This window comes from Sminthopsis crassicaudata, chromosome 2 (assembly GCF_048593235.1).
Source record: "Sminthopsis crassicaudata isolate SCR6 chromosome 2, ASM4859323v1, whole genome shotgun sequence".
Classification (NCBI taxonomy): Eukaryota; Metazoa; Chordata; class Mammalia; order Dasyuromorphia; family Dasyuridae; genus Sminthopsis; species Sminthopsis crassicaudata.
This window is the reverse complement of record NC_133618.1, coordinates 336,633,910-336,661,684: the sequence shown is the minus strand read 5'-3', so window position 1 is coordinate 336,661,684 and position 27,775 is coordinate 336,633,910. Positions and strand designations below refer to the sequence as shown.

Below are 27,775 nucleotides of genomic sequence, written 5' to 3'. Positions count from 1 at the left end.
CCTCATGTTAACAGGAAAGAAAAAGGAAGCCCAAAAATTCTCCTAGTTTATACACAAATTACACATGAAAACTTGAGCTGTAATCTTCTGATCATAATACCAATGCTCAGTTGCAAGGCTCTGTTTATATGGGAGGTCTAGGGACTGAACAGGTGTTTATGAGCTTTGGGGCAGATAGATAGGTGCTAGCCTAAAGCTTCTTCAGTGTCTTGTATGACATTGAACCAGGCATGGTCTCTGCTTTTTTTTATCATCATGATTGACCAGATACGATGAACCTTTCTCTTCTCCTCAAGTTCTAAAGGTCAGTAGAAATGTTTGAAGGACAGAAATGCTTAGTATCTTGGAAGGAAGCAAGGATTACAGATTCTTTTCTCCCTTTTATGCCTGCACTGATGTTTCTGCTTACTGAAGGGATAGATGCATATATTTTTTGCTATACTTCAGTGAATGCCCTGATACGGAGCCTTCATTTCACTTGGTTGGGAGAGAGGAAGGGTACTCTTCCCTTATTTGAATGCTTTATTTTTCTTCCTTTCTATTTAGGTGAACGTTTGGCCAAGCCAGAACGAGGCAAGATGAGGGTGCATAAAATCTCCAACGTGAATAAGGCGCTGGACTTCATTGCTAGCAAAGGAGTCAAACTGGTGTCCATTGGAGCAGAAGGTAAAAACTTGACTCCTTAGGTGGTGGAGACAAATGGTAGAGGCTGATATTTGTGTTTCTACTCATTTTTCCCCACGGCCATTTCATTTGCAGATTCAATGACCATACATACCAAAGTATTTTGGGAGGAGGAATGTCCAGTACCACTTATCTTATAGATCCCAAGGCTATTCATTTCAGCATTTTTTTTCTCCTATCATATCACTGTCATTTCAGAGGCAGTTGGATGGCATAGTAGATATGAGTTCAAAATCAACTTCATTCACTTTGTAGGGCAAGTCTTGTTGTCTGCCTCAGTTTCATTCTCTATAACATGAGGAATATAACATATTTTATACTACTACTAAGATATTACATATTACATATAAAATAGCACCCATGTCTCAGGGTTGTGATAAGGGTCAAATGAGATAATAGTTGTAAAGAGCCAGTAACAGCTATATAAATGTTAGTTGTTTTTATTACTTTTCTAGGCCTAGGATCCCCTGGCTATAACAAAATCTTCTCTTATAACAAGTAAATACAGTTAAGTAAAACAAATCAACACATTCTCATTACCTTTAACAAGTTTAGTCTCATTATGTACTTAGAGGATACTACCTCTCAGGCAAGGTAGAGGTAGTTGACTTGCCTCATTGTTAGGCCTCTGAGGTCACTGCATTAATCTGTGTTCTGATGAGTTTTGAGTTTTGTTTCTGCTTTTTAGAATACTGTTATTGACTCAGTAATTCTAGTTCTGGTAATTTTGCCCTGAACAAATTCATACAGTCTTTTCAAGTTCCTCTGAGTTTTTCTTATTTGTCATTTTCTTAATGACTCACTAGTATTCTGTTATTAATTTATCATAAATTGTTTAGTCTTCCCTCCATGGACAGGCACAGTAACAATAGTTCATTTCTCAGACTTTTCATCATATCTCCAGAAAGAACCCATTTCTGAAATCATTTAGTTAGCAACCTATTGGTGGCTGCCTGATCAAGGCTGTGCCGCTGACAAATGAGCATTCCATCTGGAAGTAGAATCTGATGGGAAAGTGGGAAGGATAAAAAAGCTGTTAGCAGAAAATAGGGAGCTGGGAGGGATTTTGTCTGTGTGAATCCTGAAATCTTTCAAGCTATCTACACGCAGGCTCCTTACTGCCCAAAAATCTCTAATAACTAGTTTACATGATGACTTTGGAGAAGCAAGAAGGTGTAATAAACCCACACATATTTGCATGCATGCAAAGAATCTTTTCCTTTTTTTTTTTTTTTTTTTTTTTTAACTTCCTGGCTTTCCACTTCTTGGATCAAGCCCAGCCTGTTACCAGAAGGGAAGGGCTTATTTTCCTAGCAGTTACAAGGGCTGTTAGGCATCTCCTGAGGGAGCCAACTTTTATATAACTCAAATTCATTAGTCCTTTAGAGTTCACAAAGCACTTTCCTTGCCCAAGGTGGTAAGTATTAAAATTCCCATTTTATATTTGAAGATATTCTGACAGAGATCAGGTGTCTTTCCCATGGTCACATATAACACATACAAATTGGATGGATCCTCCCTCCTCACTTAGTTCCAATGCTCTTTTCATTGTATCTTGCTGCTTCCAAGTAAGGACAAGTCCACCTTCTCAATGTTGATTTTATTTTTTTAGAGGCTATAATAGAGATCATTTGAAAAGAATAGGAATTGAGGCTCTATTGAAACTAAATGAAGAAAGATTGTTCTGTATAGAGGAAATTAGAGTAACTTTGTGCAAGGATGCTGAGGATTATGTTCATTCCTTATTAAATATCTGTTATCTCTTGTAGACATAGTGTTACCTTCAAGGCATTATACTAAGTGCTGAGTCTGAAACAAAATTGTCCTTGCCTTGAATTACAGATTTTTTTCTTATGGGCAAATCAATCAATACAAAATATTTGTAAAGCAATACCATGGCACTAGCCACGAGGGTAATCAGAAAAGGCTTCAGTGGGAATTGCCACTTGAGCTGATCTCTGGAGGGGGAGGTATGTTTCATTTCAGGCATAGTGGGGACAGCCTCTGCAAAGATACTAGGCAAAAGATGGCATGTCATGTATAGGGAACAGCAGGTAGCTCAGTTTGGCTGGAACATTGAGTGGGTGGTGGAGTGGGTAGGAGAGCACTGAAACCAGTTTGAAAAGATATGTTTGAACCAGATTGTGAAAGGCTTTATATGCCAAATGGAGGAGTTTGAATTAAGTTATCCTAAAGTCCATAGGGAACCATTGCAACTACTTGAGCAGGGGAATAATGGGGTTAAATTTATGTAGACATGAGCTAGATTACAGTATCTGAGTCTGAAGAAGCCATCAAATCCAACCTGTATCTCAATTACAGGGATCTGGAATGTAGTTTTGAAAGGTAGCTCCATTACACTTTCGTGCTAAGTATAAGAAGATGGGTTTTTTTTTTTTTTTTTTTTTTGAGGGGGGGTTGTTTGTTTGTTTTTATCATCTCTTCTGCGATGCCTGCACCCAGTAATCTTAATCTGCCATCAGGCACGAGACAACACCAATATATATTGCCCTTCTTGCATGTGACAGTTATTCAGATACTTGTAGGCAGCTATTTTGTCCTCTCTTAAACCTTCTCTTCTCAGACCAAGGGAGATAGAAAAGATGGGAGGCTATGGATGAAATATTTTATATATGAACTTGGAATGAAATAAGGTCCAAGAATTAGATTTATCAAAGCATCAGTCAGTGCTCCTCCTTATTCCTGATTGCCCTCCCCAGTGGCTGATCTCATTTCTTGTGCCCACCCTGGTTTTCTTTATTCTGATAAGTTGTTTTATTAATTAATGTGGATCATCCTTATAGCTGCCAGCCTGAAAAATTCATTTCCTGTTGTATTAATTTTTTCTTTTTGGATTTAGCTAAGCTAGTCTTTGGTCAGCAGCCAAATCTCCTATGACAAGTCTAGATTGGCATAGGTGCTTGACAGTGTGGGTTCAACTGGCCTAAGATCATTTCCATGGCACAATGAGGCAAATGCAAGAGGTGTTTAGTAAAGGACATTATTCAGTTCTTCAAAAGATCCATGATCTCATTGATTCCCTTTATATTTGCACAGTGGTTTAGAGTGGGCTGCACCCAGAGTCAAGAAGACCTGAGTTCATATGTAGCCACAGACACTTATTATGTGACCATAGGCATATCACTTGACTTGTGTTAACCTCAGTTTCCTCTGAACTGTAAAATGGAGATGGTCATAGCACCTGTCTTGCAATGTTGTTGTGAGGCTCAAGTGAGAAATTATAAAGAAAATATAAATAGCACAGTGCCTGACACAGGGTAGATGCTGTATAAAGTTCATTCCCTTCCTTCCCCTTCATAGGAGCAAATCACAAACCAATCATGTTTTATCTTTTGAGATTGTATTCTTCCACAGAGAATCAGCCAGTTAAAAAGCATTTATTCAATGCTTCTTATATGGCAGGCATTTGTTGTGTCAAAAACTCTTGGAAACAAAAAAGTCTTTTTACATTGCTTAACTAGCTGGGGAGTATTAAAATATTCTGACTGTCCATCTGTTATTAAATTACCCTTTACTTTCATCAGGATTGCCCAATAACAATAAAGCCCCCAAACAAATAATTATTTAGTTATATTTTGTATTTTCAAAATACATCATGTACTTCCTCTTTGAGTTGCCATGTAGAATATAATCTCTTTGAGGGCAGGTACTGTTTGTCATTTAGCCTGTGAATGCTTATAATGGGCTCTTAATAAACACTTATTGAATTAGAAAGTACTGACATTGGTCCTCTTTGATAGATAGGGCAATTAGAAAGGGTAGGTGACTTGTCCATATGTGCACAGCAGAAACAGGACCCAGAGTCAAGTTTTTGGATTCTTAAGCATTGTTGTTGCCTCTGCTTCAAACTTGAAATTTCTTTCTCACTGCCTTTCTCAAACAATGAATCTTTACTGTCTCCTCTTGTCTGCCTCTTGACCAATCAGTTATAACCTTTGTCATAAGTACCTAATTTGTAGTTAACACAATGCTGACAGTTAGAGGTATAAGACATGAATCCTGCCCTCAAAGAATTTAAGTCAAGTTGGGAAATATTATATGGAAATACGATACATGGAATAATTATATATATACCAAAGTCTGGGTTAACTTTGCAAGTGCAATAGTGATTCAGAGGTAAGGGCAAGATCAATCGGGTATGGAAGTAGTTTGGGAAAGACTTTTTATACAGGAAGAGATAATATGGTCATAGATAAAATATCAAGAGAGGCTATGCTACCCAGAGAAGATGTTTTTCTTAGAAAGGGGAATCTTCTGAGATGGATGCCATATCATAGCATCAAAGGTTTAGAAAAGTAAAGGACCTTAGAGGTCATCTACTCAACTAGTCATCTTAATGCGAGGTGCAAGGAAGCTAGGTAGCACTGAGTGCTGGGCTTAGAATCAGGAAGACTCATTTTTCTGAGTTTAAATCTGTCCTCAGACACTTACTATTTATGACTCTGGGCAGCTCACTTAACTTTTGTTTGTTCAGTTTTTTATCTGTAAAATGAGTTAGAAAAGGAAATAGCAAACTACTCCATCGTCTTTGCCATGAAATCCCTACACAAAGAGTTGGAAAGGACTGAAACAAATAGCAAAAATATGAATCCCAGATTGGTTTAAGTGACTTAGGATTTGCAAAATGATTAAAAGTTAAGTTCTCTGATACCTTCAGAGTCAAAGGGGATATTTGTTACTGGTTCATCATTCATCCTAATGTATCAGATAATATCTTAGATTTATAAATTGATTTAAATTTTGTAATGTTCTTTACTTGCAATATCCCTATGAATACTACAGATATTATTTTTATTTTTATGAATATTTATTGATAACTTTTTATTTACATCAACAAATTTTTCCTACTATCCTCCCTTCCTCCTCTCAAAGAGTCATCCCACTAAAAATATTTTTAAAGGCAGAAAAAAAGAATTACCAAAACTGATCAATATATTGAAAAAGCCTAAAAATATATCAGATACATTACACCCATGAATTTCCCATGTCTGCAGAGGAATGGGGTTGAGGATACCTTGTCATATCTCTTCTTTGGGATCATGTTTATACTTTGTAATTTTGCAACATTGTCTTTTGATTGCTTTGTGATTCTTTTCATTTTTCTTGTTATATTATGTGTGCTATTTTCTTCAATTTGCTTTAAACTCTAATCTTTCATGTAAGTTTTCAATATATTCATCATATTGTCTTTTCTGACACACCTCAGTTTGTTTAGCTACTCATGAGTTTTTGGACACGTACTTTCTTTCCAATTCTTGGCTATTGCAAAAAGTGCTGCCATAAATGTTTTAATGTATATGGGGTTAGAGATTCATTGAGTCCACAACCTAGGGACATTTTAGTTTCCTTTTTTTGCATCACTCCAAATTGCTTTAGTGTAAATGTAAGTATTATAGTCAAGAAAACTAAAGTTTAGTGAGATATATGTGATTCTCAAGGTTTACATGGCTTGGAAGTGTCAGAGCTGGAATTCTACACCAAAACCAGTGATTTTTCCACCATACCACATTGGTCTGAGAATTTTGTGACTTTAGTTAGAGTTCCCCCCATGTAGTAGTTTCATCTAGTTGCTTCCTAATCATTCTTCTATCTGTATAATAAGATATGGCTGCTCTTTAGGAGCATTGGGGAATCAGTGAATTCAAAACACAGTTATATGCAGCTTCATATTATCTGAGATAAGTGTGAAAGCTGGAGTCTACCGTACTTAGAAACAAAAGCATGGACAGTCAATTTGGGACGATGTGAGGGCAGACTAGTCAGCGAGGTGAGATTGAAAGTCTGGTGTATCATACATAGCTACTAATTTGGGACATCCCATTGCTCACCCTTTCCATTGCTCTGTACTTTGCATTGGAAAATTTTCTCTTACCGATAGTGAGAAATTCCACAGATGCTGTTGGAGAACCAGGAACCCAAGATTTTTTTTTTTTTTTTAATTGTATAGGTGATGGGAGGGGTGAGTGAAAAGACCAAAATGCAGAAAATGTCCGTAAACATAAATCTCCAGGTGTCTTTTAGCTTAACTGGCTCTTCTCCAATAGGGGCTGTGTAGTTAGTGAGGGCCAGATAAAGAAATCAACACAGTGGCTCTGGTCACTGGGAAAATACCAGGTTCTAGAACCATCCTTGAGGTAACAGCATTCAACTGAATGAAAAGGATGTTAATTCTTTTTTTTTTTTTTTTTTTTTTTTTCTCTGAGGCTGGGGTTAAGTGACTTGCCCAGAGTCACACAGCTAGGAAGTGTTAAGTGTCTGAGGCCAGATTTGAGCTCAGGTCGTCCTGACTATCCACTGCACTACCTAGTGAGGGGACAGCCCCCAGGTAAAATATTCTTTTCCCTAAACTTGCCTCTTTCTGCCCCCTTGCTTTATGTGGTGGTCGTTGAAAAAGGCATTCAATAAGCATTTATTAAATATGCCAGATACTGTATGGAACTTACTTGCTGAGGATAAAAAGAAAGACAAAAATAGCTCCCATGCTGAGTAGCATATATTCTAAAGAGGGAGATAACATGTAAATAACTAGGTACATAGAATAGAAAATACCAGCTGCTTCAGCAGCTGGCAAAGGCCTTTCTGCTGAAGGTGGGAATTGAATGGAATCTTGAAGGAAATCAGAGAGGTGGAGGTGAGGGCACTGTGTGTAATATTCTTAATAAAAAAAAATAGCAAAAAGATAAAGGCTTATAACAAATAATAATGATCAAAATTATTGTTCAGTTGTTTTTTAATTTTATCTTATTTTTCATGACCCCATTTGGGGTTTTCTTGGTCAAGATTCTGGAGTGTTTGCCATTTCCTTCTCTGTCTCTTTTATAGATGAGGAAACTGAGGTAAAATGTCTTAAGTGATTTACCCAGTCACACAGCTAGTAAGTGTCCTGAGGCCAGATTTGAACTTGGGGAAATGAATCTCCCTGATTATAGGCCTACTACGCTGTTCACCATATTACCTAGCTGCCCCCTCAGAGGAGAGTGTTTCCATATAATAAAGAGTATTTTTCAAAAGAAAAAGGAAGAGAGAACCCCTCCCCGGGCAATTAACACATTCTCTCTCTCTCTCTCTCTCTCTCTCTCTCTCTCTCTCTCTCTCTCTCTCTCTCTCTCTCTCTCACACACACAAACAATAAATGCAATGTTTCACACACCTGTGAATAGCAGAACCCCTCCACTTCAGCAAAGGGAGGTATCTTCTCATATCTCTTCTTTGGAGCTAAACTTGTTCTTTTTCATTTTTCTTTTAAAAGATTTTGTTTGTAATTTTTCACTATGCATTTTCATTTGTCTGGTGGATGTGTTTTCCATAGACATTAGTATAGTTGTCTCTATTCTTTTCTTGGTTTTTCTTGCTTCACTTTGCATCAATTCACAGGTCTTCTGTGCTCCTCCTGCATTTATCATGCTCTGGTTCTTACTACAGATTAATAGTCTACTACATTGATGTACTGCAATTTTTAGTTTTAAGTGATGAACTTTCATCTTCTAATCTGCAAAATGGGAATAATAATAGCAACAATGGGTTGTTGCAAAGGAAATTTTCTGTGAATCTGAAAGCATGCTATGAAAAGACACTTATGTGGCCCATAGCAAGGATAGGGTTTCCCCCTTCTTCATATAGTATCCATTTCAGTGTAAACCTGTAGGAAACATTGCCCCCTGCTGTTAGTTGATTTGTGCATTTCTTCCCATACTTCATTTACCAGGGAAGGATACTGCCCTGCTGTTTGTAGGAGAAATCTTGACCCCTATGAACTGCAGCCTAGCCAGAGGGCAGAAAGGGGGAAGAGATTAGATTCTTGTTGGGAATCTTTATAATCTCAGGTTTTTTGATTCTGTGATCTTCCTGGCCATAGTGTGAATGTGGGCTAGGTAGAATCTTTAATCTGCTCCTGTGAAAAAACAATACAGAAAGAATACTTGGACCACAATGGAGGAGAATGACTTACGGCAAAGTACTTAACTTTCCTGGGCCTCATTGGCCATATCTGTAAAATGAAAGGTTTTTAGTCCCTTCCAGCATCAAAATTTTGTGAAGATTTAAGATTATATCCTAGGCATGGCTTTGATGCCTGCAGAGTATGGCCCAGTCTTGGAATTTAAGTATGAAACTGTGTGGTACCTAAATGATGAGGGGTCACCATTGAATAAAAAAAGCCGGAGAGAGTTCTAGAGAGAGGCAAAGTTTATTGTACATTTTCGAGAGAAGGGCTTCCCACCCCTCCAGCCGACAATCCAAGAGAGGAAGCGCCTCCTGTGGGCAGGACAGCACCTTTAATCCCTAAAGCAAACACCCCTCCCCCCACTGACCATCATCCTCATTGGCTGAGAGTCTTACATTCTAAACATGAGATCTACCCACGAAATTCAACTTGACCAATAAGAACATAGTTGCCCATATTTGACTGAAATAGAGAGGAAATGATGTCATGGGAGGATAACAGAAAGGGGCCTCTAATTGCCCTTGACTCAATCCTCAGAGTCCTTCAGGCCTACTCAACCCTGAAGTAGATGAAGCCTTACTCGATTTTCACAACTGTCTTGAAAGATCTCACCTCATCTCATTCAGAACCTTATAATTCCCATGCTCATTTTGGAACTTATGGTCCTTTTTTTCCCCCTCTCTTCTCTCCCCTTCTCCTCGTCCCCCCTCCCCACCATGGAGGAGGAAGTCAGTTCAAATATAAGTATTTATTACTCGTCTGGTGTTTGCCAAACACTGGAGACCAATGAAACAGCCCTTGTCTTTAACGAATTTACATTTTATTAGTGGAAAAAATTTGTATACTTGTAAATACAAGGCCATTTCAAGGGAGAGATAAGGAACACCTGGGGGAATTAGGGAAGGCCTCCTGGAGAAGATGGGGTAAATTGAGCTTTAAAGAAAACTGGGGATTCTCTGTTTTTAAAAATATAGAGATGAGAAGGGAATATATATTAGACATGGAAGTGGGGGGAAAAAGGACTTGAAGCATTTTGCTGGTCTCTTTAATGCCAGTCCCATCTTTTCATGTTTGTGTTGTCAAAGGGCATCTTTTGGGGAAATGCCATTTTACTATCCTTTACTCTTACCCTTTCTTTCCTGTCTTCCCTAGTCTTCTTACTTGAGCAGAGGCTTAGTTTTGAAGGCAAAGAGGGGAAAGGAATAAGCATTTGTACAGCACCTACTATGCTATAAATTATGTTATAAATATGTTATAAATATCTCATTTGAACTTCATAACTTTTCCTGGTAAGATCTAAATTATTGTTCCCATTTTACAGATGAGGAAGCAGAGGCACTCAAAGGTTACCTTTAAGTACATGTAGTAAATGCCTAAGGCCAGATTTGAATCGAGTCTTTTGAGTCCAGATCTGGCACTCTATTCACTGCACTTTTCACTTTTTTACTTTTCCTTCAATGGAGGTAGCAGCAATTTTACCATACCTGTATGCTGGTTTCTTTGGTATCTATACTTGTATAGTGGGGGGAAAAGCACTGATTTTGGGATAGTAGAACTTAGATTCAAGTTCTGATTCTGAAATGACTTTCTGTAATCTATTTGGACGATCTGTAGTGACTTTGGGCAAGTTCATTTGAATGCCTCTCTGTGCCTCAATGGTTGGTGTGAGGTAGGTGACCTCCGAGGTCACTTCTAGCTCTAAGTACATATTGCTAGACTTTGATGAGCTGATACTAAGTGAAATGAGCAGAACCAGGAGATCATTATACATGACAACAACAAGATTATAGGATGATCAGTTCTGACAGACACGGCTCTTTCCAACAAGATGATTCAGACCAGTTTCAATGATCTTGTGATGAAGAGAGCCATCTACACCCAGAGAGAGGACTGTGGGGACTGAGTGTAGATCACAACATAGCATTTTTACCCTTTCCATTGTTGTTAGCTTGCATTTTGTTTTCTTTTTCAGTTTCTTCTTTTTTCTTTCTTGATCCGATTTTTCTTATGCAGCAAGATTATTGTGTAAATATGTATACATATATTGGATTTAGGATATATTTTAACATATTTAACAGGTACTGGATTTTCTGCCATCTAGAGAAGGGGTGGGGAGAAAGGAGGGGAAAATTTGCAACACAAGGTTTTGTAAGGGTCAATGTTGAAAAATTACCCATGCATATGTTTTGTAAATAAAAAGCTTTAATTAAAAGAATGGAAAAAATACATACTCCCAGATTATGAATTATCCTGCCAAAGAATAGAATGTGACTTGTGGGAATAAGGTATATCCATTTAGATTGATTTCATGGTATATTTCTCCCACCTAATCCCTAGAACCCATAGCCCACATAGCAAAGATGAGTTAAGTTTAGGGAGTGTCTTGCTTTTTTAGCTCTCATTCCCAGTCTGAGATATTTCTAATACAAATTATTTGTGGTCTTTAGTCAGTCTAACTCATATGGCTGTCCAAGAACAGGAGATATCTATTCTAATATTTGCTTTTTTTTTTTTTTTTTTACAGAAATTGTGGACGGGAATGTGAAAATGACTTTAGGGATGATTTGGACCATCATTCTTCGCTTTGCTATTCAGGATATTTCAGTGGAAGGTATAGCTGGGATTTATGCCACTCCCATCTCTCACCATTTTCCCCCTAATTTTTTTTCCTACCTATCTCTTCATCTTGTATGAAAACAAGCTGAGATACTCTTTCCCAGACAGTCCCTTGAGTCACTAGGGTGTTTGATGATAACCTGCAACTTTTTATTTATACTTGCTATATATATTGAATTGAAGGTATCTATCTGGACAAATTATATTATTTAAGGAAGGGGGAGGTTAACCTATTAACATATCATACCCTGGTATTTTCATGATAGTTGTTACAGCATAGAAAAAGGAAGAAGATGCATACCTGGTGATTATATGGTCATCTTGAGCAGACCTACTAGGCTTCTATTCTATAGATACCATGTCTGGTGCAATAGGAATGTTCTTTACATCCTGCTCTTAGAATCCTCTCTAGTATGGGCAAAATCAGTTCCATGATTCTTCTGGACTGGTGAGGGAGGCATAAAGCAAACCCAAGGTAATGGGTCTCCCTCCCAAGCCTTTCCTAAAAAGCTTAGTGCCTTCTGATGGTTGGAGAGGTGGGGAATCCCATTTCAGAGAGAAAGGATGGGGTTGGAATCAAAGTTTGGAGATGATTTCTCAATGAAGGGCCACATGTTTCTGTCTTGAGTGACTTATATGTGCAAATCTATTCAGCAGCATCAACTAATTTGCCTTTTTCTCCCATTTTGCCCATTTTACAGAGACATCAGCAAAGGAAGGGCTGCTGCTATGGTGTCAGAGGAAAACAGCCCCATATAAAAATGTAAACATTCAGAACTTCCACATCAGGTATGTGACGTACATGTCACATGTATGTCATCACAATTCTAAGTAGACTGTTTTGACAGGTGCTGTTGAATTCTTTCCCACCTACATGGGCTTAGTGTTAAATAGAGATTCTTAGAGATTATGTATGGAGTATTGAAAAGGCTTTTCTTTTCAAGACTACATTCATATTGATTTTTTCAGATATTATCTATATCTTCTAATATAGTCTTTTCTACTTCCTCCTTAAGACCTATCCCCACGATTAGAGTAAAAAACAAAGAAAAGGAAAAAAAAATCAGTAAAATTAACACATTGGAAAAAAGGCCACGGTTATAAACACTATTCCACAGCCATGCTCCTTTACTTTTACAAGGAAGGAGGGGGAAGTTACTGAACATATTTTTAGGAAAACTTTCCATTGGGAAGATGACAGTTCATATTTCTTTAATCTCTCCTCCAGTGACATACATGTTCTTTACATATTTTTTTGAGATTGATAATAATTTTGGCTTTGCCTCCATGGAACAGTGCATTATTTATTACACAACATAGCAGAAAGGAATTGAAACAGGAAGATATGGTTTAGTTCAATTGAGTTTATCATATAGAGAGAACTCTTAGTATGTGCAAGGAAACTGTTGGAAAAACTGGGCAGTTGTTTATCTTGGTTGTCTGGACATCAGAATAGTAAAATTGGAAATCGGGTTCAATTGGCAAATAGTAGTTCTTTTCAAGTCTTCTGTTTCCCATTTCCCAGATTGAAAAGATGGGATGCCTGTATGGTGACTTATATATGGTCAGCATGAATGCCATATAGACCACTTTGCCATAAATAAAGAATAATGAAAAACAATCTTAGAGGAATTAACTGAAAAAAATTGTCTTATATGCATTGAAAGTTATTCATTTATAATTAGTTATTAAACAAGTGTTGAATTAGATATTCAGTGTTCAACTTTTAATCCTTTAGCATATTTTTTAATGCTTGATCTCAAGTCTTCCTGCCCAGACTTTTCTTCCCTACCCAAGAGAGCAGTATGGTAATAATAGATAGAATGGTGGCTTTAGGATTTCAACTCAGATCTTCATAATTCTATCTCAGATACTTACTAACTGTGTGATAGTGAAGTCATACCTTCACTGGGCTTCTGTTCATCATCTGTAAAATGAGAGACTTGGATTTGAAGATCTCTTAAGATCCATCTAATTCTATGTTCCTTTGACCCTGTGATCCCTCATCTATTCTCACTAACTAACCCTTCTCTCCCACCCTTTCTTCCAGACTTATTTATTTCTATGATTCATTATTTCTCTTTTCTACAGCTGGAAAGATGGCCTTGGGTTCTGCGCATTGATCCACAGACACCGGCCAGAACTAATTGATTATGGGAAGCTGCGGAAGGTACTTACTTATTGATTCTTTGAAGGCAAATGTTGGAAATCCTCCCTTTTGTCTATAGTTGACATTATATGGTCTACAAATTCAGTGGGAAGAAAGGGAAAAATGCTTTTTTAAATCAGTTGGGATGGAATCTAGAGGGAAAATCATCCCACTTTCAGACAACAAAAAAAAACCAAAATATTTTTAGCTCTTTCAAAGTATAAAGCTGTACCACTCGTCTCTGTTGGTCATTTTCTTTACTTTTCTTTTTTCTTTCTTTCTTTTTTTTTTTTAAATTAAAAAAAAAAAACAGAAAACATTTCTTCATGAATCATGTTGGGAGAGAAAAATCAGAACAAAAGGGGAAAATCATGGGAGAGAAAACAAAAAACAAAAAAAGGAATGAACAGAGCATGTATTGATTTACTTTAAATCTCTATAGTTCTTTTTCTGATTGCAGATCAGTCTTTTCCAAGTGCATGATTGCACATGGTGTTGTCCTGGGCTCTGTACTCAGAATCAGTGGGACCTTGGCTTTTGAGTGGGTGCCAATCTAAACCATTAGTGACAACCCCATTATGAAAGTGGTTCCTGCTACCTATATGATCCTCCTTTATAAACCCACAACTTATAATGACTCCTCCAGAGATTCTGATTCTCCATAAGGGCTTTTTATATTAAGGGATGAAGGTGTAGGGAATGGGCGGCACTTCACAATGTCCTCAAAAGTCAGCGATTTGAATGAGACATCAAAAAGGTTTTGTTTTAAATCAAGCATCACCGTAAGTTATGTGTCAGAATATGTTAGCATAAATAAGGATACGTGAAATAAGTATATAGGGAAATGGGTTGGATCATAAACCAGGATCTGAGAGGCAGTGCTTAGAGTAGAAAGAATTTTTGTTCCTTATTAGCAGGAATTGCTCTAAGGCCAGGTGATGAAAAGTGATTTACCTGGGCCAAGGTATTAAGCTTCTCAAAGGAATATACTGGAAAAGAAAGTAGCTGGGGCCTAGGAATATGAAATTTTAGTTATAGAAGTGGGAAAATGGCCTTTATTTCAAGGGTTTCTGATCTTGGTTCCCTTCTCCCCTTCCCCATTTAAAAAAATAAATTTTAGAGGGCCTGGGAACTTGATAAAGAAAAAAAAAATCTTTATTTTCACTTACTGTTAATAAAAATGTAGCATTTTCTCCAATTATTTAAGAAAGAGTCCATAGGTTTTAACCGATTGCCAAGTGAATGGGTCAATGACACAAAAAAAGTGAAGAATCTCTGATTTATTGGCACTGTTTCCATAGATGCCATTTTAGTAGGCCATTTTAGGTCTACTATAGGCCTGCCATTTTAATCAGCTTCCTCCTTTAAAAAGGCTTCGTTCTAGGGCATAAACTTCACTCCCCAGGCTTCCCTGTGAGGAAGGAGTTCAAGATTTCTATTTTGCATATGGGGAAACTGAAGCCCAGGCTAATGAACTGGGTTATTATATTTTTTGGGCCATGAAGAAGTAATCAAAAATGAGAATAAACTCCCTGAAAAATTGAGTCTAAGTTTTCTCAAGGAAGCAAAAGATGTCTTTTCAAGGCCATAGGCCTTCAGTAAGGTGGAACCCTTGTTCTTTCTTTAGAAAAAAATTCAGTTATTTCTTCATTCATCGTACCCTGAGTAACAGGACATTTCTCCCCATTCCCCTGGTTGGAGAAGGGAGGCAAAAGAATCAAAGTCAGATCCAAGACCTTTCATTGATTTGTTAACTCCTGACTTAATAAGATTATTAGCTCATCTTGCCCATAGCACTTTGTAAAGCCCTTTCCTCATAAAAACTCTGCAGTAAATTCTATACATATTATGCTGATTTTGTAGAAGAGTAAAACTAAGATTTATATAAATTAACTTGCCCATAGTTATCCAGCCAGTGATATCAGCGCCTATTTAACCTCTCGAATTAAATTTTCCTTCCGTTCCTTCTCTCCTTCCCTTCCTCCCTCCCTTCCTTTCTTCTTTCCCTCCCTCCCTCCTTCCTTCCCACTTGGGGCCTGAATACTGCGGGGAAAGCTTTGCCTTGATTTTTTTTGTTGGGCCAAATCCCTGCTGAGAAAACTGCTCTTACAACACCCCCTGGTGGTTACTTAGCAAAACACCAACATGGCCATTGTAACCTAGCAAAGATGAAAAGTCTCTAAAATGAAAATATCATAGGATTCTTTGCTTAAATTTGCTGCCTCTAAGTATCTTGGTTTCCATTGGCAAGACTAGAATCCAAGGGACTTCCAGGATAAACATAGAGCTGGATTTCAATGTCCACAGCTAGTCCACGAGAGTATGGGAATGATTTATTCAGAGCCAGTAACCCAAGGGAAGCATAATCCCATTCATAAAGACAGCCATTCTTTTCCTGTACAGAGAGGAGTTGGCTAGTGCTTCCTCAAGTTCTTACATCATGCTTTTGTTCTTCCCTCCTTCCCCTTTAGGATGACCCACTTACAAACTTAAATACAGCTTTTGATGTGGCAGAGAAATACCTGGATATCCCAAAGATGCTGGATGCAGAAGGTAAGTTTTTTCTTTCTTTCTTTTTTTTTTTTTTAATTCTCCCAAGGTCTTGATTTCCTTTCCCTCATGTACACCAAACTGCAGAAAGAATCTGAATTGCTTATTTGCTCTTCTTCTTTATTGTGGTCATTTAAGTCAACCCAGCTAGAAGTCACTAAATGCCCTCTATGTTCTAGGACCTGGAGGTGTGTTGCCAAAATCATAATATGTATACAGACAGAAATATTAAATTTATGAAAAAGTAAATACAAAGTAAATTTGGGTGTGTGTGTGTGTGTGTGAACATTGGAGAAATAAACTGGGGTGATTAACTTGGCCGCCTGAGCTGAACTTTGAGGAGATTCCAAGGGATACAAATGCTTACAGCATGTCATGTAGAGATGGAATATTATGTAGAGGGAGCAGGAGATTGGCTGGGTTGTAGAATGGGTAGGTGGGGAGCAATGGAAAAATCTGGGAAGGTAATTTTGGAGCCAGATTGAGAAAGCCTTAATGGCAAACAGAGGAATTTGTATTTTATCCTAGAGACAAAAGGAAGCCATTGGGAGCCCATGAAATAGTCTAGCAAGAGGTGGTAAGGGCTGCCACTAGGGAGGTTATGATGAGGTACAATACATGAGAGAAGGTGTGGCTGTGGGTGGTCTAGAAGTAGATTCAGCATGACTTGATAAATGACAGCATGGGGAGTGAGGGAGAATAAAAAAATTAAAAATGATTTCAAGATTGCAAACTTGAATGACTGGAAGATGTTTAAACAGAAATAGGGAAGGTAGGAAAAAGTTTGAATTTAAGTTCCATTTCATTTGAGTTCCATTTTTTACTTTTTAAATTTGTGATGCCTCTGAGATAGCTAAGGAGAGATGTCTAGTAGGCAGTTGGATATACTAGACTAGAGCCCAGTAAGAGATATGAAGATAGCGAGTTGTCTTCATGGAGGTCCTGGAACATACATAGCAAATAGGATCAAAATGCTATATAGAGAGAAGTTGGAGATTATGGCAGAGAGTGAAAGGGAGAAGTAATTAGCAAATGAGTAAACTGAAGGAAGAAATGATATAAAGATAAAAGAAGAGTTGTCTTTGGCAAGGAGAAATTTTGCTTCTTCCTTGGAGACTAAAGGAAAAAAAAGGGAGGGTATTGAGGAGACCTAATCCTAATCATTCTTCGGATGTGAAGTTCTCTATCAGCTTAGACACCAAGTCCTGAAGAATAAGTTAACCAGATGCTGGAGTGGAGGGAAGGGAGAGGATAACTTCTCTGTAGCTGATTTAATGACAGCATGTCAGTATATGAAGTTTTCCCTTTTGGTTTAACATTTGGCTTTATATATTCCTGGGACTAGGTTTTAAAAAGCAAAAACACAAGACTTCTCTTAGTTTGAATAATTTACATGTGCCTTGGGTTTGCCATTAGAAATCAGTTTAGGGCCTCAGACTTTAATGCCCTGATCCTGAGCTCATTTATGGTGTTATCCAAATAGGATGGGGCAGAAGTCAGAAATGGAGTGTAAATCTAAACAAATATAACTTCCCCAGACAGACTTTATTCTCTTAGTTTCTGGAAATGCCAGTGTCTTTTCCCCCTCCTACTTTCTAAGGCCCTCAACACTTGGATGACATTTTAAAAGTCTTTGTTTTGTAAAGAGAGTATTGGGAGGCCCTGGATGTGGTAGGAGAAGTTTTGGTCCCCAAGATTCTTAGCTCTTTCTCCTTTTATCCTGAGTAGGTACTGATTTGTCTCTACAGCCTCATTTCTCTCTTAACTCAGTCTACCAATTGGCGCTTTCTTAACTCTAGGTTTTTCTCCACAGATATTGTTGGAACTGCCCGTCCTGATGAAAAGGCCATCATGACTTACGTTTCTAGCTTCTACCATGCCTTCTCAGGAGCCCAAAAGGTATCATGGGGTGCCTACACTACACTTAGTCCTCCTACTAATAAATACTTAGATTGTTTTTTACTTTCCCCTACTCTGATCCCTCTCCTCTTTCATCCCCCTTCCCTTAGTGCCCACCTGTAACTACAGGTATCTGTGGTTTAATTCTATTTTGGTAGAATTAAGGACTAGTTCAAATAGTTATATTGTCATTGCTTGCCTCCACCCCAGCTGACTTCTTCCCTCAATCCCCTCCCCCTTCCTTACTTCCTTCAGTGTCTGAAAGCAAGTGGGGTAAGCTCCCCTTCTTAATCTGGTGCAAATAGCTTGAGGCTTTGTCATCACTAGCTTTGGCCACAGGTGAAAAGAATAGGTTCTTGTAGGGATTAGTCCATATCTAGCATTCAGGTGCTATGAATACTGCAGTCCACATAGACAAAGTTTTTTCACTGGGTTGGCAGGTCTTTTGAGTGGGTCCAAGTTTTTTGTTAGTAGACAATTTAACTCTAGTCTCAGCACCTGGAATTTTTAGGAGAAATCCTAAAACCATAATCCTTATTCTCTCTTCCATTCTGCTAAAGAACCCTAAATATTATGACTATAGACCTTGTGATGAGAGATCATCCTACTGTTTTCCCTTGTGTTTACTTGATTTAATGCTGTCACCCAAATAACTCCCTTATCCAGTTTCCTCTCGTGGTGTGAGTGTAAAATCTGAGCTCTTTGCCCCAACTGCATGCCTCTACCCCAGGACTAAGAGCTTGACCTAAAATTGGTGCCTTATAATGTGGGGGATGAGTCTAGATCTCCAAACCCTCTAGTCAGCTCTTCAGACCACTCAGGGAAGTAACCAACAAATCTCCAGCCCCTCTCTGGAGCTGAAAGGACATTATCTGAAGGAACTGAAAAGACATTATCTCCAATCCCACTGAGGTGGCAGCAGGAGCAGGTGCTCTTGTTGAGAAATGCTCACGGCAAAGAAAGGAACCACCATGACCTTTGTGTTCCCTGACCCCAGGATGAGAAACCCCTATGGAGGTAGGAATGCTGCTTTGGCCCATGGGGCTATCCACTAATCATGTCCTCATCTGGATTCCCTGCTCTTCGCATGGAAATTGATGTGTCTTGTCTTGATATGCATGATAGGAAGTTTCTTCCCTTCCCCATGACTGCGCTCTTCCCTCCCTTTTTTGCTCTTTCTTAGTCTGTTTATCTACTGTCTGCTCTGTCCTGCAATCTCTTCTTTTCTCTCTCTATCTCTTTCTCTCTCCTGTCTCTCTGTCTCTCCCTCCCTCCCTCCTTCTCTTCTTTCTTCCTTCTTTCCCCCTTGTCTCTCCTTTCTCCTTCTCCATATCCTTCCCATTCCCTTCCTCTCTTCTTTTTCCCTTTCTTTTCCCTCTCTTTTTCCCACTCTACTTTCATCTCCATCCCACTCCCATTCCTTTCCTCTTTCTCTTTCTTTCTCTCCTTTCCTCCCTCCCCTTCCCCCCCCTCTCTCCCTCCTCATTTCTTTCTCTTCCCACAACTGTTTTATTTTATTCTGTGTGCTGCTGCTTCTTACTTTATCCTTTCAACCTCTTTTCCTTCTTTGCGCAGATGTTGTAGGCACGCTAAGGCCGGATGAGAAGGCCATTTTGACCTATGTTTCATGTTACTGCCACGCCTTCTCAGGTGCGCAGAAGGTGAGATATAATTCTTCCCCAGCCCATCTCTCTCACTTTCCCCTCTGTCATTTTCCTGTCACTTCTATAGGCTGTGTCTTAAGGGGGATCTCAGAAAGAATAGTCAAATGCTTGCTTTCCTTTTACCCTTAGGCATTAATCTCAGGACCCTTCTCTCTGCCCATCCAAAGGGCTTTTCACAGTGGGGTTAGGGATTCATAGAAGCTTTTAGCCTGAAAACATCAGGCATTTGGTAGTGAGTCTGAAGAGATTGCAAGAATATCTGTTCTCTCCTGGCTCTTCACCTTTTCTTATACCATGGGGAATGCTAGAGCGCTCTATTTCTCTGTCTTTGTCTGTCTCTCTCTCTCTCTCTCTCTCTCTCTCTCTCTCTCTCTCTCTCTCTCTCTCTCTCTCTCTCTCTCTCTTGTCTTTCTCTCTTTTGAGGGAAGGGAAGAAGTGAGCCAAAGCAAGCCCATTTCCCTCTGCCCCTGGGAAGGAGAGCCTTTATCCTGCTCCCTTCATATAATTCACATTCTCTTTCCGGTATGGGATGGAATGTTTGTTATTTCCTACCTTTGAAGCATTGTAGAAGGATGCTCCCCCAAGAAAGGGAGACATAAGCAGTCCTTTTGCTCTACTATTATCCTTTGGAGCCAGAGAATTTTTGTTCTCGACAGGGGCATTCTTTCAAGCCCTTGTCTGCCCTCCTTCCTTTTTCCCCCAGGATTCGAACATAAAATTTAAGAGAATTATGGCTCAGGTCTATTCTTAGCATGGCTCTCTGCCCAATACAATTTTAATTTACCTCCTGGATGGACCTCCTGAGCCTTCTTCATGTCACCCATGAGAGGACAGCAAGATTCAGAAGATTTTTCTTATTGGCTATCTATATATGTTTTCTTTCCACTTTTTTCACTTAGTTTTTTTTTTGTTTGTTTGTTTAATTTGTTTGTTTCATTCCTGCTTCATGTTTCTCTTCATCCCTTCTATACATTTTTTGAAATTCCTCCATTCTATTCAAATTATTTCCCTTTCACTATGTGCCATTTTTACCATCTCCTTTCCCATGTTTTTTTAGACTATTATAAGCCAGGTCAGGAGATTCTCCATCCTTCCTAGGATACTCACCTTCCTACTAAGGAATAGGAGCTCCTTGGAGTCTTCTACCTCCAGTACTGGGTTTTTTTGTGGGCTATGCTCACTTCATAATTATTGCTTCTTCCCCCTTTTTCTCTTCCTCTTTTTCTTCTTTGCATCCATTCTTCTTTTGCCCCTTCCATGCTGTTCCTCTCACTGAGGCTACCATTGTTAGTTACACCTGGCTGCTTTTCCATCTAAAGTATTTGCTGTGTGATATCCAATGACAGTGCATGGAAAGGAATTGTGTGTGTGGGGGGGGGGGTGTTTGTATGTGGCAGCCTGATTGTGATATTCTTCTTGCCTCCCACTCCTGCTGTAAACATTTCATGCTCCTTTGGTCCACATTCTTGGCACAAGAACGTCATTGAGCAAGACAAAGTTGGGTGGAATGGGGGTCTTCTCATATCCTGGGTCAGGAGCCCTTCCAAAGGTCAGTTTTCAGTGAGACTCTGGGAAGCCCAAGGAGAGAGGCCATCTTGGCACCTTCTCTTTTCCTGCCTTTTAATCTGCTTGGGGCTCTGAGAGTTAAAGCCAAGCAAGTTAATGCCTTGATTTTTCCCTGAAAATCTGTCTGGAAGGGGGCTGGTAGGGGAGGGGAAGGAAGGAAATAGTGGGAGCGATGGATATTATCATTCTCAACCTCACTTGATACTTCTGTATTATTCAGATCCCTGACCTCTTGCTCAGAAGCTTTATTTTTCTTTATTCCTTTACTTTCTTTGAATTGAATTTCTGCTAAAGGTCATATGAGAACATATAGCTTAGTCTTTCTTCTCTGCAGGTGAGACCTGGCTCTTATAGAGCTGATTTGCTTTTATCCAAGCTATGCTTTTGTTCTCCTTGGCTCTTGTGCTTATCTTATCTCTGTCCCTCAGTTAGCTCATTGGTGATTTGGTGTGACATAAATGTGCATAAGCTTGAATAATGAATAACTTCTAGTAAGGATAAGTTCTGGAGTGACAAGAATTTTCTTTGAGCAAATCTTCCCTTTGGAATATGAGCTGTGTTTTAGTGGTTATCCTGGAGGATTTGAAATTTAGATTTTGCTGCTTTGTGAATTTCTTGATTGTAGGGACTGGGAAATATTGTCTTGGAGTTACAAATAGCTATCTTCCAATGGTAGAGGAAAACATTCCCAGCTCAGAGAATAACCTGGCTGAAGACATAGAGACATGAAATGGAATATTGTGTATGAGAAAATAGAAATCAGGCCTGCCTCACTAGGACCTGTAGTGTATGAAATACAGTGATATCTAATAATATTGGAGCCAGGTTGTAAAAGGCTAACAGAACAATAGCAACATTAGTAGCTAACATTTATGTGGAATTTAATGCTTTATAATTATTATCTCATTTGACCCTTACAACAATCCTGGGAAATAGATGCTATTATTATCCTTAATTTACAGATGAGGAAACTGAGGCAAACAGTTTAAGTGACTTGCCCAGAGTCATCCTAACTCTGGGCTCAGTGCTCTGTCTTCTGTACCACCTTGAGTTTGTGTTTTATCCTCGGGGCAGTAGAAGGCTTTATAAGCAAGGGAGTAACCTGGTCAGACTTAGATTTTAGAACTATCATTTTGGCAGCTGTGTGAGGATAGAATGTGGAAGGAGAGACTTGGCAAGAAAATTGACTAGGAGGAAACTATTGTAAGAGTGGGAAATGATGAGGATGTAGACTAGGGTGCTGTTTGTGTGAGTGGAGAGATGTATTAAAATTGGAGATTGGTTGGAAATGGGATGTGAGAAAGAGAGAAAATAATCGGAGTTCAATTCAAGGTTAGGTTCAATTCAAGGATAGAGATGTACTCAATAGAAAGAGGGAAGTTAGGAAGAAGAGTGAGTTGGGTAGGAAGACAAGTTCGGTTTTCAATATCCTGAGTTTGAGACAACCAATTGGAAGTGTTCAATAGGCAGTTGGGGATGTAGGTTTAGAATTCAGGGAAGAGGGCTAGATTTATTGTGTTGAGAGTCCTTTGCATAGAGATATTTGATCCTGTGGGAACTGATAAGGAAATATATAGAATGAGGAGAGAAGCCAAATCTTGTAGTGACCCTTCTTATTCTGTGAATGATTTTTGGCAAAAAAAAAAGAATCTTTTCTTTGATCATCTGCCACCAGGTGAATGAGTAATAATGATTAGAGTTAGTGGTTGGTACAATGCTTTCATCTTCAGACTGCTAAAAATTCCCAGAAAAAAAAGCATACAAATGTAAAATACAAAACAGTTGATTTATAATGTTACAACTAACTTTAAAACTAGTGGTGAAGAACTGATTATGCATAGCCAGTCTGTTACTTGGCTTTCTTTGATTACACTTTTTTTTTTCATTTAATAGTATTTTAATTTTTTTGCAATTACAGAACAAATAGTTTTCAACATTCATTTTTGTAAAATTCTGAGTTCCAATTTTCCCCACTCTTTTCCCCAAGACAACAAGCAATCTGATACAGTTTTATACATGTACAATCATGTTAAATATTTCCTTGTTGTGAAAGAAAAACCAGACAAAAGGGGAAAATCACGAGAAACAAAAAACAAAATTAAAATAGTGTGCTTCAATCTGCATACAGCCTCTGTAGTTCTTTTTCTGGATATGGATGGCATTTTTCATCAAAAGTTTATTGAATTTTCTTGGATTTCTATATTGCTGAGAAGAGTTTGTCATAGTTAATCATCATACAATGTTGCTGTTACTGTATACAATGTTCTTGTTCTGTTCATTTCTTTGAATATACTTATAAGGGAGAAAAATGGAATCAGTAGACAGTAACAGTGATGGGTGGAGAACACCTCCCCCTCCCCCCACCAATGTAATATTTTTTTTAAAGAAAACAATAAACCCTTAAGATAAATAATTCACTTCATGAACAAATGAAACCAAAATAGAAAGTAAAGGAATAGAGAGTAAAATTTGAGATGTTGAAATTGATTGTAAACTTAGAAAAAATTTCATTCAGATACTTGTTCTTGTATAAATAGGTAGGTAAAAGTCAGGAGACCTGTGTCTTACTTGACATGGACTCAATCTCACACAATCTGGTCTTCTCAGCTATTTAAAATAATTCAAGTACTTTTGATAATTTCACATTCCTGTTGACTTTTCTTTCACTATATAACTAAATCTGCAAGGTCTTGAACACATCTGCTACAGAGCTGGAAAGAACCTTAGAATTCATTGAGTCCAATCCCCCTCATGGAAAAACTGAGGCTCACAATTTTTTCTTGGATCTTATATGGTAAGTGTCTGAGGCAGAATCTGAACCCAGATTTTCCCTTGATTCCAAATCTACACCATATTGCCATTCTTCTAGGTTTATATTTTTTGTCTTCTCTTAATCCAATGTATTAGTTTTCTTTGCCCATGTCTCCAGCCTCTGTTGCTGAACTGGGACTTTGTATTCTGGTCCTTCCCAAACTTTTGGATGGGATGGCTAGGCTTTGTTCATATCCCTGAAGTCTGGATACCACTATTGTTGCTCTGCTGGGGAAGCTGAGGCCTAGAGAATTGAAGTGGCTTGGCCAAAATTACCTAACTGGTGCATTAGAAAGCTTTTCAGATTTGAAGTTAGGTAATTTAATTCTACTCCTAATTACTTCTATTTCGTCGTCTCTTTGGAACCCAGTGCTACTTAAATGACAGCACAGTCTAATTTATTTATCTATAAAATGAAAGGTCTGAACTATGTCTCTTCTAGTTCTAAATTTATGAACCTATGACCCCCATTTCTCCAACCTCAAACCTAGCCCTTCCTTCCTTCCTCCTTCTTTCCGGCCTTCTCTCCTTCCCTTCTTCCTTTTATCCATAATACTATTTACTTTTTTCTGAAAGCCAGGAAAAAATCCCACTCCTAAAGCAAAACCTCCTTCCCAGCTATAGTTCCCTTTTTTTGAAACAGTTATTCCCTTTGACATTCTCCCCAGAAAAATCTTTACTTTCTGGGGTCCCCATCTAGCAATGTGCTCTCTTAAACTTTTAAACTTTTCCCTCTGGACTCGAAGTAGTTCTTTCTCTCTGTTAACCACTTCTCTTCTCAGTGGTCCTTTATATTAGTAAAGACAATAGCTCACATTTAAAGTCTACCGAATGATTTCTTCACAATAGTCATCTAGGTAGATTTACTGTACCTGCCTGAAGTCTTAGAGAATTTGATGTTTGATCTCAGAATTGAGCCTCTGTTCCATCAATGAGTTTTGCATATAGTATAATGCATTGCATATAATATAATGCACTAGGAAGAACCTACTTTAGAGTTTGGCTCAGCCAAACTTTATGACACCTTAAGAAATCATTTACTTTTCTGACCTTTTATCTGTAAAAGAAAGAGGTTGAACCTTCCTCATCTTTTTTTTCCTGTTTGAAATCCTCTGAAATCTTTTCTTTAACTATGTCTTGCTAATTCTCCATGTTGAAGGTTATTGGAACTGATTTCAATCCATCTCCTCAGAAATGAACCCATTTCTTTAAAAAAAAATTTATAGTGATTCCAGTTGTTTTTCCTCCATTACCTTCACTTTATTTATTTATTTTTACTCTATCCCTTTTCTATCAAATCATTCTTTATAATAGAGAATATGAAAGAAAGCATTTAAGCCAAACCAATCAATATTACCTAATCTAATATATACAATGACAATATGAAAATATAAATAATCTCCCACTTTTGTACAGGAGGGAAGTTTAGCTTTTAAAAGGACAAAATTCATTTTAATTGCATCTAAAAATATGTCAAAGTGTATTTGAACTCAAACAGCAAATGTAAGCTAATCATGCAGATTCCTTTATAGACTATATCCCTAACTTTTAGAAGTAGAAAAATGAAAGACACTTTCACTTGGTGCCTGCCATTGCTAGATAATTCTGGGTTTGGAAATTTGATCAAAGATAATACTTTTCATGTTCTTTTGAATTAAATATAGTTGGCTTGGTTGATCTAAACATTTTTAACCAAAGCAGTGAGGTAAGGAGAAAAGGAAATAATCCTAAAGGGTTCATTTTTTTTCAATCTCATTTTATTTAAGTATGTATATGCCAACTTAGTTTACTGAGGTGAACTTCAGGAGATAGATTGTCATTTAATAATAGAGTTGGACTGAATTTCCCATAATAGGGATAATTCAATTCTATGAAACCTTAGAGGTTTCCCTCATCCCTTATTATTTATCCCTTTTCTCAAAATCCTATTTTCTACATGATGAGACCAAGCTGAAAACAAGGGTACTAGAGGTTTGAGAGCTGGAAGGGATTGTGGAAATCATTTAGTTCAACCTTATTTTACAGAATGTAAAGAGAGGGGCATGTCCAGAGTCATAGATAATATGTATTAGTCCTAATATTCAAATGCAGCTCTTTTGATCCAAATTTAATTCTTTTCTACTTTGCTTGCTCTTTCTAGGAAATGAATATTAACTGGGACTCAGCTATTCTTATGCTATCTTAAGATTTTGAACATAGAATTGAAAATCTGCCATTACCTCTTTATTGACCTTATTTTCCACAAGTTTCTTTCTTCCCTTTCCATCCTTTCTCCCTTTCCTCTTTTTATATCTACCTTTCTCTTCTTTTTTCTTCTTTTCTTTCTTCATTCTTTGCCCCTCTTTCTCTTTCTCTCCCTTTTTTTCTCTCTATTCTCCTTCCTTTTCCTCTTCCCCTCTCTTTCTTTCTCTCTCCCTTTTCTCATACCTCCATTTTACCCTCTGCCACTTAAATTCCCATACATACAAGTCACTTTAATTACTTTGCAACTGAAAAGAGTAATCTGTCCCCTTTCTTTAGCCTGCATTACAGATGAATCAAAAGATAGATAGGTAGCTATCTTAGATAAAACAAATAATTGTCTAGGAAGGATATTTTTGCCATCTGTCTTGATAACATTATTTATTCTCACCTTCAGGAAGTTCTTTTTTATCCTAAATCCTTCCTATTGAAGTTGAAGTCTATTGTTTAAGTAAAGTGAATACAAGGATTATTTGATCATTATCTTTTGTTTAATAAACTTGTGTATGCTTTGGAAGGCAATATGTAATTTTTCTTTAGATGTTTTCCTCTTAAGCTTGCTAATCACTTTTTATTTAGCCACATATAAGTGGATATACTTGATTTATCTGGGAGCAGATAGCTGGTTTCTTCACCTCACATTCCCTAGAACATGCTCCTGGGCCAACAATTCTTCAACTACATACTATGGCAAACATTAATATTTATATTAATCAAAACAAGAAGGAAGTTGGGAATGGAATTAGATTGAAGTAGCTAAGCCTTCTTGGTTTTTTCTCTGTTAAACACCAAATACAAGCTGAACCTGATCCATTTAGGTTCTTCAGAGTCAACAGTAATAAATGAGTAAAGAAGGAATAACAGTACATTTTGAATGTCTCTGTGCAGACTTGTAATGGTGACCTTTCTGGGGTTAGATGTGAAATGAAGATGGCTCTAGAGCAGATAATATCCTATCTAGCTTTCAAAGATTATTTTGGGGGAAGCATGCAAGTGATTTTTCTTTTTCTTTTTGTTGCAAGGCGGAGACAGCAGCCAATCGGATTTGCAAGGTGCTGGCAGTCAATCAGGAGAATGAGCAGCTGATGGAAGACTATGAGAAATTGGCCAGTGATGTAGGTACCTGCCTAGGGCATGTGCCCAGGCATTTTCCTGATCATAGTGGGGAATGATTCATCTTTCACTAATTGACCACAAGAAGGAAAGTTGAGAGAACCTTTAGTTTTCTTGTAGCATTGTCTGAACTCATTTTGTGGGAGTGGGGTACATTCTGATGCTATGTGTTCACTTGTCACAATAAAGTTTGCAAAAGTTTTTACAGAGCAATTTCTAGTGAAAAGTTGTATAATATAGCTCTGACTCTTGACTATATGGCCCTGAGCAAGGCATTTCATCTCTTTGGAGCTCAGTTTCCCCTTCTATAAAATGATGGGATTAGACCTAGTTGATCTTTAAATCTCCTCTAGATTCATTGTTTGTGCTTATTTATATGTACACAAATACACATAAATACATGTAATATTTCTTGAAACCAGAAAGTGCTTGTTGGAATGTGTTGGATATAATTTAGAATCGATCTTGTGGTGAGTGGGCCTAGGAGTGCTAGGGTTGGGATCACAATTGTGTGAGGAC

The 27,775-nt window shown here is 38.0% G+C and overlaps 1 protein-coding gene across 4 annotated transcripts in view; it reads left to right on the top strand.

Annotated features, from left to right (window-relative positions):
- ACTN1 (actinin alpha 1) overlaps positions 1-27,775 on the top strand; it is a 131,063-nt gene that overhangs the window by 78,092 nt on the left and 25,196 nt on the right. For all 4 annotated transcript variants that reach the window (XM_074290463.1, XM_074290462.1, XM_074290465.1 and 1 more), the window contains exons 3-9: positions 547-666; positions 11,172-11,258; positions 11,965-12,052; positions 13,355-13,433; positions 15,884-15,965; positions 17,776-17,861; positions 27,166-27,258. In XM_074290463.1, coding sequence (XP_074146564.1) covers positions 547-666; positions 11,172-11,258; positions 11,965-12,052; positions 13,355-13,433; positions 15,884-15,965; positions 17,776-17,861; positions 27,166-27,258 — 635 coding nt within the window. The remainder of the gene's footprint in view (positions 1-546; positions 667-11,171; positions 11,259-11,964; positions 12,053-13,354; positions 13,434-15,883; positions 15,966-17,775; positions 17,862-27,165; positions 27,259-27,775) is intronic.